The 12,500-nt window shown below is 44.1% G+C and overlaps 1 protein-coding gene across 1 annotated transcript in view; it reads left to right on the forward strand.

The window, feature by feature from the left end:
• The window catches only part of zbtb46 (zinc finger and BTB domain containing 46), a 57,467-nt gene that overhangs the window by 36,540 nt on the left and 8,427 nt on the right, over window positions 1-12,500 (forward strand). The window contains exon 4 of the mRNA XM_062427354.1: window positions 8,296-8,577. Within this exon, the coding sequence (XP_062283338.1) occupies window positions 8,296-8,577 (282 nt within the window). The remainder of the gene's footprint in view (window positions 1-8,295; window positions 8,578-12,500) is intronic.

A 12,500-nucleotide genomic window follows, 5' to 3' on the forward strand; every position in this document is an offset into this window, starting at 1 on the left:
GTGTTTTTGTGCATTTCTCAGGCAGCCACTTGATAGGGGCTCCAGAATAGTCTCCACAGCAGTTGTTTGTCTCCAAGAAAAGTCTGTTAAAAAAATAAAATAAATAAATAAATTATTATTATTATTTTTGTAGTGCAAGGACAAGTTTCTTTACACAGCAACCAATAGGCCTGCACCACATTGTTCTTAAAGTCTTCTTTTCCTAAATAAGTGGAGAATATCTGCCAGTGCACTCATATTATTTTAACATACCGTATTATTATAAGTAAACTTGATTTATACAGTTTTTTGGAACAAGTGCCAGAATAAGGCAGTGATCTGGCTATTTTTGTTTGATACTTATCAATATTTAGCTATGCTAACACTCATGAAGGCCAAAAATATGGAGAAAGCAAGTTACTGCATGCAGTCCAATGCAGTTACTTAAAAATAAAGATGTGCATGTTTTCACAAAACCATCATCAGGGAAACATTTTTTAAACGTTTATTTTTCTTGAAAAAAACGGTTGAAATTTTATCCTGATATGTTGCAAAACAGATAAAAAGCAAACTATTCTTTACATTCTTCATTGGGTGTCAGACATGTTCCTCTTTCACAGTCACATGTAGTCTGTGAAGTCAGATTTTGTGTTGCATACGGACATTGATGTAGCTGTTTTTTGCAGACTCTTGAAGACAGCTGACAAAATTGACATCTAAGAGACTCTCTGTGCATGGCTGTGCAGATATGTAAAGTCCAATTTAAGATGATTGATTTTCACATGACATAGTTTGATTTGTGCAAAATGTAAAACATGTTTCTGACAAATATCACTTTTATTGAACATATATGAATTTCACCACAATTTCTGCTCCAGAATGCCCAGCTGGAAATTGTTGTTAAACTTGTCTTAAATTATCTACTAGAGAGCAGTAAAGCAATAATTCTGGCTAGTTCGTTTTTTTCAAGCTCCTGAGCTGGTCATTTTGAGTCGTGGAGTGTGTTAACGCACTCACCAATAACCCACAGGCTGCGTAAAGCATCCCCACCCAGAGTCTTTGTCGTTTTCCTCCTACACTTTCCATTATCCCTCCTCTCAACCTCTCTCTCTCCCACCTCACCCTTCAAAAACGACCCTGGACTAGGCTGGACGGTGCTTTTGGGCTCGTGCCCGTTCACCAGTTCCTCCCCTGTACATGAAGCCAAGACATAACCTCTCTCTCTCAATCTCTCCATCTCCCTCTCGTTGCTTTTAGCACAAAGCCCTGCGTGTCTGCCTTCCTTCCCCACCCAGCATTCTTTCCCCATGCAGACCTCTCCCCCGCTCTCTCTCTCTCCTCTCTCTCTCTCTCTCTCTCTCTCTCTCTCTCTCTCTCTCTCTCTCTCTCTCTCTCTCTCTCTCTCTCTCTCTCTCTCTCTCTCTCGACTTCCCTCCTACCCGCCAACTCGCTCAGCTTCACCCTACCTTTCATTAGCCCACTCTTTATCTCACATACTCGCTCGGCTCGCTCTCTCCCCCTCCACTCTCCTATCTCTCCAGCTTTTACACTCCCTGTACTTTTACTCTCTCTCCCCATCCTCAGTTGCTTCAGCTTTTGTTTCTGATACATCTTCATTTATTTCTCTCTCCCTCTCTTTCCCTGCTGACCCTATTATTTTTATATTCTCTCTCCCTCTGCCATCACTCCCCCTCTCTCTGTCTCTACCTCCCTCCCACTCTCAGTCCCTCTAAGCTGCATTAACTCCCCAGATTACCTTGAGCCCTGCAATCCTCCATCCCCCATGCACTCACCCACTCCCTCTTTCCGTCCCTCCCTTCGCTCATTCACTCGCTCACCCAGACTATGTCCACAAGAAGGCGGCTAATTTTGAAAACTCACCTTGAATTTGAAAATGACCACCGGCATCCTCATGTCATTTTCTTAGAGATATCCCTCTACTGAAACACTCAAACAATTGGAAAAAGGATACATCTCTTTCTTGTAAAATAATGCATCACTGCCAACATGTGATAAAGACTGGGACTGACATTGCTACATTATCTGTGCTCTGTCATCTCCTGCTCTCCATGATCATTTTGATACAGCCAAACTCACAACTTAGTTGTTCCATTTACATGTTACCCCTTTTCTGTGTTCAGAATGAGCATTAAAAAGCAATTTAATCATCAGCCTTTTAACTAGGTAAACATTAAGTAATTAAAACAATTATACACGTAATATAAATACTAATGACAACGCCTAAATTGATAAACCATATTGACATTTTTCATGAGTGATCACAGAGACGGTTATTAAAAATGACAGAAAGTTGTCTTCTGAACTTAAATGCCACACAGCCTTCCACCAGGCTAACACCATCATTTTCCAAAAGCTCTATTTTCCTGAACCATGCAAAGGCGTTGACAAGTGGCTGCAATGCCAGCGTGTTCACATACTTGCAGCATACTTTATGTGTACCTGGAGGAAAGAGTTTAAATTTATTGTTAGCGATCAAGCAAATCCACTTGCTAACAGACCGTAAGCAAGCTTGCTAATTCTGATAGCTTTAGTTCCCTGTTTACTCTTTATTGAATGAAATATTCTACAATTCTGAGAAGAAAATGCCAGTGGGTTGTAAAAAAAAAAAAAAACAGTACAGTGAGCAGAAAGAAGCTCAGAGAGTGACTGAGCAGCAGTGGCATGTTTCATAGACTCATTTCTAATGGCTAATTATTAACTTTTGCAAATTACCGAGAACAAATGACCAATATTCTGAAGGAATGCAGGATACACAGATGCAAGTATGTCACTTGTCTAAAATGTGATGGTGTGTTCTGACTCATCTACTCAGGAGAACGTTTTCAACAGGTTTTTTTGGGGTAGTAATAAATGGACAGAGGGCCAACACGGAGAGAATAAGACGTATTTTCAAATTTAGCTGCCTTAGTGTGGACGCACTCTCACACTCTCACACACTCACTTGCTCACCCCCACCATCGCTACCCACCCTCCCTCCTACAGCCTCTGTAACCTCCCCCTCACCTCTCCTCGCTCCCCCTTCACTCACCCACCCACCCACACTCCATCACCCCACCGTCCAACTCTCACCCCACCATTCTTGCAATCGCTGTGCTCCTCTTCTCTTTTCTCCTCCCCTCCACCCACACTCTCGTTTTCTCCGAGACCCCAGCAGTACCACCATCACCACCAGCACCATCATCTCCCTCTCTCTCCCTCTCTCTTCCCTGTCCTTTACCACTCTCTTCCCACTGTCCCTCCCTCCTCTAAAGCCTTCAGGCTCTGCTTGATTTATGCTTGCCCTCCCTATCCACACACACCCCACCACCACCACCCACCCTTCCCTATCTCTCCTGGAGGTTGTGGCCCGGCTAGTCCCTAAAAAACAACAGAGAGAGAGAGGGAGAGGAAGACAGAGAGAGAGAATAACAACCTCTTTTACTTTCCATCCTCCCTCCTTTTTAACCCAGCATTTTTTTCATTCCCCTCTCCCACACTGCTTTTTAAATTGCCTCTGAATTCTTGAGCTGTTTTAGTGCCTCACTCCCCCTTCTCGGCTGAAATTACTTTTTTACCCTCTCAAACTCTGGCATGCTGAGGAAGCAAGTTCCACTTTCCTCCCCTCTTTGTCCACTCGAGGACAAACACACACTAATAATGCATACAGTGTATGGAGCAGTTTGTGAAAAGAGGTGAAGGAGAGACTTTTCTAGTTTGGAAGCATGCCGCTGTAATGTCACATAGACAAATACAGCGAGCAGCGGAGTCTTGTGACAACAAGGCTCTTGTAATGCCCTGTCCTTTTCAACCTCAGGCTGGCCGAGCCATTAACCAGGCCGACTTGGGGCAAAGCTTTTTTCTCTCTCTTTCTCTGTCACACACAAACACACAAACACACACACACACACACACACACACACACACACACACACACACAGACACACACACACACACACACACACACACACACACACACACACACACACACACACACACAGATACACAGCGAGAGAGTCTTTCTCCTTTGTTTGCACTCCCATACTCAAACATGCACACAAGCCCTACTTTCTTCTCTGACAGCTCTCTTGTGGTCGACAAGCCTCAGTAACTCGTTGCTTAACCACCCTGGACTTTTTCTCTCCATTGTGTTTGGCTACTGTCTCTGTTGATTTGAAGGCGTGGTGTGTGAGGTGTTAAAGGAGCCAGGTTATGTGTGTCTGTGTGTGTGTGTGTGTGTGTGTGTGTGTGTGTGTGTGTGTGTGTGTGTGTGTGTGTGTGTGTGTGTGTGTGTGTGTGTGTGTGTGTGTGTGTGTGTGTGCGAATGCATGAGTAGATGTGTATCAGTTTACGTTATTCATCCATTTATCTATCAATAATCTGTATCTTTTAGAAAATGGAAACTGTCTCATACAACAATGTTTGGCTTCATTTTGAGGAGAAGGAGGCATTTATTGACACACACACACACACACACACACACACACACACACACACACATACACACACACACACACACACACACACACACTTCATGAGCACAATCAGAACAGAGGATCAGAGGTCAAACTGGGTCAGCTGACCCTTCCCTCCCTTTTCAGGCCTTCTCTCTCCTCCTCTTTACTGCGTCAAAGCACGCTCTCTAATAACACGACTCCCCTTGTGAAACACACACACACTCTACACACAAATATACAGTGCTGCTTCCAACCACAGCCCATAAAACTGTATCTTCTATCCATTAGCCGTAACTCTCTCAATGGATGATAAATGCAGTATCCATCACAACACATTTGAAGTATAGTTCAACACACACATCTTTTATTCTCAGGCAAGTCTTATTCCGCCTTTGCTTTTTCAAGCCCTCACATAGCTCGCAGCATCACTCGCTTGTGTGCGCACACATGCACACACATGCAAACACACACATGAACAAAGAGAACCACCATTTCCACATATTTGTCTCTCCTTTTAAAAGGGGGTTTTATTTAGCATAAATGTTGAAGCCAAGGGTGCCCGGCTACCATGGCAACCAAATTAAACGGAGGATCTCTTCAGAAAGCAGGAATCTAAATTATTCGGACTCTTTTATGAAGGGGAAAATGAAAATTCCCTTCACTGTACAGACACTGCTGCACTGTGAAAAAAATGAGGAAAATGCTATTGGGTTTTTTTTTTATCTGACCATGCAGTTCAAAGGCATATCCCAATGCCATTGAAATTCATAGGTTGTCTCATGACAACCAGTATGTTAACACTCAGCATATGTGCACAAAGGAATGATGTAACCACAGTGTCTCTAAAACTCCAGATAAACCTATTGCCTCTGAAAGACACCACAATATGTGTGTCTACAAATCCTCAGTGAAACCCAGCATTTGTATGATGAAATCCATAAGCTGCGTGCATGGGATTAGGTGCGACTGTTTCTGGTGTGGTAAATGATTTTATCTGTCGGAACAGGATGAGATTTAAGTAACACACCATCCACGCAGGCCCGATAAAGCTTACATAAGTGAAGGAGGATTATGTAGTATATTCCGATTATTTGGTGCGGAAGCCTGTTTGTGGTCAGCTGAATACTAATTTCTAATATCTCACGCTTAGTCTCAGTAATGTGGATGAATACTCAGAAAGCAGGATACTGTACTTTGCACAGCAGAGTGTGTCAGCGGGACAGGGAGAGTCCCACACTAAAATTGTAAAACACAGATATTCATTTCAAGCATTTTGGTACAAGAAAGAGCTTTGAGTGTTGTGTGCGACGAAATCATGAAGTGATTGCTCTTCCGTAACTCTGCCAGTTAATTTGCAGTTTGTCTGACTGATGCATTGTTACTGTATGACGGCGAGGAGGGCGGACATGTTCCATCTGTAGATACACGTGTCCAGGGGATGCTGGGAAAAGTGGTCAGGGGTCACTCACTCGTCCAATGAACAGATGAGTGGAGGGAGATAGGGGTCAGAGGTGAGACTCTTTTCTCTCTCTCCTTCGCTTCCTCTCCTTCCATTTGTCTGCCTTTCCTTTCTCCATATACGTGTGTGTGTGTGTGTGTGTTTGTGCATATGTGTGTATGTGTGTGTGTGTGTGTGTGTTTGTTGTTGGCCAACAGCAGATCTATGTTATTGATTGACTCCTGTGGCTGCTGGGCTGCCCACTGAAGGAGGGGGCAGAGCTCTAATGAATTCCTGCACCTCATGCCCCTTGCGCCAACCCCTACACCCCCTCCTTAATTAAGTGTGTGTGTGTGTGTGTGTGTGTGTGTGTGTGTGTGTGTGTGTGTGTGTGTGTGTGTGTGTGTGTGTGTGTGTGTGTGTGTGTGTGTGTGTGCGTGTGTGTGTGTGTGTGCGTGTGCAGGCGGGGGTGTGTGTGGATGCATGCGTGTCTGCTTCCTCCACAGCTTGACACCCCCGCTTTTACACTCCCCTGCCTTTTTGTTCTTCTTTCTTTCTCTTTCTCTTACTACCTTGTCCATGCCTCCTCTCTTCCTTCATTTCTTTGACTTTATCTCCTCTTTTTATATCTTTCTCTGTGTCCGCTAGTAGTTTGATGGCTGCTGATTACTTCGTATGTATGTCACTCTTATCTGTCCTGCTCCATCTCCTCCTCCCCTGTCCGTAACATCGCAATCAAATCTTTTCACCTTGCAGATCTATGCTTGTATGTGCAACTGTGCATACAGAACGTGCATCCAGCCATCTGATCTGTAGTCATTTATCTATACTGAGTATGAAAAATGACTGACAGTATGTTGTGTGTGTGTGTGTGTGTGTGTGTGTGTGTGTGTGTGTGTGTGTGTGTGTGTGTGTGTGTGTGTGTGTGTGTGTGTGTGTGTGTGTGTGTGTGACAGACAGAGAGTGGTCAGTGTTGACCCAGTAGGCTGTGAAGAGGCTGTATACCCATCGGTATTCCAGACGTGGATGCAAACTACTGTCTCTGTCACCTTGACTCCCCTGCAGCAGACGAGCACTGGGTTGCACAGGAAACACTTAGCACTACCTGACTGTAGTTAAAATGGACAATAGGACTATTTTGTACTCTTGCCTCCCCATTTTATTTTTCACTCTTCTTCTTTCCTTTGCTTTTTCCACCGCATCACCTCTGTTTCTGCCTCACTTTGTTTATTCCCCATTTGCTTTAAGTGTGATTTCAGCTGTCACTGGACTTTGAGGAACAGCAGACTTATATATTAGAATGTCAGAAGGTTTCTGTCCACAACAATCACACATAATTATGCACACAAACCCCTTTAAGGCAGCTCTCAAGTCTCCATTAGCACTCAGAAGTCTCTGTGTGAGTTTGTTTTAGGTGTAGACAAGCAATTCAAAGTCTCTAAGCCGGTGATGTGCGTGGTGTGTATTTTTGTCTAAGTCTTTGTTAGAGAAAGCAACCTGTCATCAGTTAAATGTCAATTAGGAGGCAATGAAAGTGTATTTGTGAGTCTGTGTTTGCGTGTGTGTTTCTGTGCGTGTGTCTGTGTGCGAGAGCGTTGAGCGTAACTGTCGTCAGCAGTGTGGTCTGACAGTCTTGTAGATCTACAGTGGAACCTCCAGCGACATGTCTATTGCTGACAGCTTCTCCACACACTCTGCTTTCAACCACGCTGACGGCTAAACACACACACATAGCGCGCACACACACATGCGCACCGTCATGTCTGTGTCTGCCTCCATCTCTCTCTCTCTCTCTCTCTCTCCTCTCTCTCTCTCTCTCTCTCTCTCTCTCTCTCTCTCTCTCTCACTCTCTCTCTCTCTCTCTCTCTCTCTCTCTCTCTCTCTCTCTGTCTCTTTATGATCTCCTTGTATTTTTGTTGACTGGTGATGATGAGGTATGTTAGGGAGTCGAGGAAAGAGAGAATGAATCAGAGCGGTGACGTGTTGGTAGTCGCTACCGAAAACATAGGGTGTAAACGATGACTCGGCTGAGAGGTTTGAAAGAATTATTTTAATATGGTGTTTTTTAGTACTCTCTCAAGCTTTTATCACTGTCTTGTTAAGCTCTTACATCGACAAGGTGACAACTTTTCAAGTACAATGCCAAGGTTTTTGTAGTTTGACCACCATCCCTATTATCCCCTCTGAAAAGGATTCCGAAATCAAAGAGTGGCAGAAATTTCAGGCTATAGAAATGTATGTAATCCTTTAAATGAAATCAACACTGCACTGTGTGAAATGTTTTGAGACATTCTCCCCTTCCACCCACTTGAATTTCCCCATTTCAGCTTGTGTTGTTTGGAAAAGCATTTTAATGTCAGTCTGTGATCGCTGTAGAAGGACAGAAGAGCCTCACCCATCTTCTGTTACTTCATCTGTTTTTAGGGGCAGACGTGACCGAACCCAACAGCTCAGACAGCCGCGGCGAACGCCTCGACTTCTTCCTCAAACAGGAAGAGGCTCTCGCCACAGAGCCTGGCTTCCTGGGTCCCAATGAATCGGAGGAGGCCGGGAGAGGAGCCGCGGGTGGAACGATCTCGTCGGTAGCCAATCTGAAGGCAGCGCTGATGAGTAAGAACAGCCTGCTGTCATTGCGGGCTGAGATGATGGGAGATGATAACCCCTTGCTTTACGAGTACCTGCCCAAAGGAGGACACTCCCTGTCTTGTAAGTCACTATTTACTAACACTGTCTGCACACTGATCATTTTACACACACACACACACACACACGCACGCACGCACGCACGCACACACACACACACACACACACACACACACACACACAACTCACTCAGAACTCACAACTTGCATGTACACCAATTGCTTCAAAACCTACTTGTGTATTTTTGAATACCTGCTCATGTGGTCACCTGTGAGACATATAACGTACAGGCTTGACCACTTTTAACACGAGCGAGTATTTTCCCTCATCACTGTATTTGGATAAATCTGAATGTATGCATGTGTGCGGTGCCACTCCGGTGTGTAACGGGTTTGTGTGGCGATGCCAGTGATGACTAGTCAGTGGTGACTCAGTGAGAGAACATTTTGCTGGGATCACTTTTGTTGTTGTGAGAAAATTTGCTTGGTTTTATGTGACAGTTTCTTTGTGCGTATTAATGGGTCTGCGGCTGTATTTTACATCAACAAAATAACAAAACAGAAGTGCAAATGTTAAATATTTCACCACACCAGTTGTAAAAATCAACTTAAATGTGTCACTCAATAATCAACCATTCTCTAATCTGATCAATAATACATCAATAAACATCTTAATTTGTGCTTCATTTATCCACATTAACAAGGGAATTTTTTTCCTCCGTCAGTCAGGGTGTTAAACTGTCAGTGTGACTACACGTGTGTATTTCTATGTGTGTGTCAGCATGAGCGTATATTTGCTTGAGTCCATGTCGGCGTGGGCACATTGTGTGTTTGTGTGTGTTTGTGTGTGCGCGTGCGTGCGCGTGTGTGAGACTTGTGTGTTTGTGTTTCTTTGCTTTTACTGGCTAGTAATTGGATCTTTTGTCCTGAGTTCTGCCTTTCTTTGTGAGTGGAATAAAAGCAAAGGAAGGGTACAACTCCGAGCCTAGTCATGCCTTTTGAGTTGAGCCCCACTCACCTACAAAATAAAGACAGGGCCAAGACTGTATAGAGCAAAATACACATTCACAGTTGCACATGAGTGCACGCGCCTGGACATGCACGTCACATCACATCACCCCTTTTGTGTGAGTGTTAAGTGTGTGGGATTGAGATGTTTCTGTTGGCTTAAAGAGGAGAATCAGATGCTGTCACAGCACAGATAGACAGCCTCGCAGGCTCCAGAAAAGAGAAGAAGAGGATTTTTGATACACACTCACACTTTACAGATAGACTCAGCCTTGACTATATGAATAGGAGATTTTGAGAATTCAGAGAATGTTAATCATTTGCTCCCTGCATGGAAATAACACATTGAACGAGTCTTATAGCTGCATTTCAGTTGCCACCAAAGAAACCTCTGCGAGGTTTTCGGTCAGCCAAACCCTATTTTGAATTCTCTACACAATAGGGGTTTATGGAAATGGGCTTGTCGAGATGGCCAGCAACCTCCCCTCCCTCCCCGGATCTGTCCCTGTGTCTAAATGAGGACAGAAAATAAACAAACACTGTACCTCAGATTACTGGGCGGAGGATAAGTCTGCCTGGTTTGACAGATCACCACTCCCTGCCTCCTTCCCTCCATTCAGCCCGCTTTCCCCCTCCTCCTGTTCTCCTCCCTGCCTCTCCTTCACCCCTGCTTAACATCCTTCCTGTCCTTTTTTCCCTCCTATACTCCCCCTCACGCCACCCGTACCTCCCTCCTTCCATCTATTTCTCCTTCACCCCTCCTTAACACTCATCCCTCACACTCTCTCTCATTCCCTCCCCTTCTGGCCAGCTCCTGCAGTTCCTCCTTATTTGTCTCACTCCTGTCTCTTTTCCCTCTTTTACTTCAGCTGTGAAGCATCAAAGTATGCTGGTTAAAAATCCTGGGAAAGTATTGATTTAGGTAGAGAAGCGGTAGAGCAAGGTCACCTGGCCCAATTCAATGGAGACCACTGAATATCAGCAAAAGGCCTTGACACAGCGCTCCTGTCTCCCCCTCCCTCTCTCCTTCCCTCCCTCCTTCCTTCCCTCTTCCTCTCATTCTCTCTTTTCTTTATAATTGACTATTAAATAAGTCATGTTTCCCCCAAAGATTTATACATCCAAAACCTAACCAAACTGGGTTTTAGCCTCTGGATACTTGTCTCACTATACATGTAGCAATTCAAACTTTGTTGACAAGTCATGCAATTCAAATGCGAAGCTCCTCTTTTTACAATCCTTTGCATGGGTCACGGACAACATCCTCCGAGCATGTGGAATGCCAAAATACAGTGGAACAGGGGAACCAGTCTTTATGTCAATCAAGCCTCCTGAATCCAATTAAGATCATTGGGATTTGGCCCCGCTACCCCTCTGTGCGTCAGACAATCAATGCCAGACAATGGATTTTGCCGGACCATCCCTGCACACCTGTCCACACTGCCACCGCATACTGGCTGTGAAGACCATCCAATTAACTATAGGATCATACTGACATTATTGAACTTTTCTCTCCTCTGCCCGCACTCATCACTTCATAATCTACTTTTGAAAATTGACTGACCCTGCAGCTCCCACCAGCTCTATAGCGAACTCTCCAGAGGTTTTAGGATTTTTTAGGATAATATTTATGATTATGACACTAATTTTAACTTAAAGAAAACATGGATCCTATATAACAGCGTCATATTTTCTGCCTCTCTGTTTAAATGCAAGAGAAACAAAAGAGTAGCAAGTGCCAATATAAATGCAGATATTGATACAGGAGATGTGGTAAGGTTTTTTTTCCATTTAAGGCCAACTAGTCCACATTATATAGACTTTGTTAACACTTTTCTAAGGCTCTCTTACTTGCAGGAAGTACGATCAGCAACAACATTAAAACCATTGACAGGTGAACTGAATAACATTGATTATCTCATTTTAATGGCACCTGTCAAAGGAGGATGGTTATATTAGTCAGCAAGTGACTTCAGTTCTTGAAGTTGATGTGTTGGAAGCACAAACATAAGAATCTGAGTGACTTTGACAATTGTGATGGCTAGACGAATCGGTCCGGACATTTCCAAAATGGCAGATCATGTGGGGTGTTCCCAGTATGCAGAACCTATCAAAAGTGGTCCAAGAAAGGGTCATGGGCGCTCAAGGCTCACTGATGCACGCAAGGAGCGAAAGCTAGCCTGTCTGGTCTTATACCACAGAAAACATACTGTAGCACAAATTGATATGATAGACAGGTGTCAGAACAAACACAGAGCTTTATAGCTATGGGGCTGCATAGTCACAGACTAGTCAGAGCTCCCATGCTGACCACTATCCACTGCCAAAAGCACCTACAATGGGCATGTGACCATCAGACCTAGACCATGGAGCAATAGAAGAACGTGGCCTGGCCTGACGAGTCACATTTTATTTTACCTTATGTGGATGGCCAGATGGGTGTGCATCATTTACCTGAGAAAGACATGGCACTAGGATGCACTAACTGAAGAAGGAATGCTGGCGGAGGCAGTGTGATGCTCTGGTCAATGTTCTGCTGTAAAACTTTGAATCCTGGTATTCATGTTGTTGTTACTTAACATGTACCACCTAACTTAACAATGTTGCAGACCAAGTACACCCCTTCATGGCACATTGATTCCCTGATGCTAGTGGCCTCTTTCAGCAGAATAATCCACTCTACCAAACTGCAAAAATGGTTTAGGAATGGTTTGAAGAACATGAAAAACATGTTGCCTTGGCCTCCAAATTCCCCAGATCTCAATCTGATCCAGCATCTGTGGGAAATGCTGGAAAGAACAAGTCCAATCCGTGGAGGCCCACCTTGCAATTTACAGGACTTAAATATGCTGCTAATGTCTTGGTGCCAGATAACAGAGGACAACTTCAGTTTTAGGCAGGTGGTTTTAATGTTGTGACTGATTGGTGTACATACAGTATCTAAAACATGGATCCAAATCCAGGTCCATAGGTTATTGC

This window comes from Scomber scombrus, chromosome 10 (assembly GCF_963691925.1).
Source record: "Scomber scombrus chromosome 10, fScoSco1.1, whole genome shotgun sequence".
Lineage (NCBI taxonomy): Eukaryota > Metazoa > Chordata > Actinopteri > Scombriformes > Scombridae > Scomber > Scomber scombrus.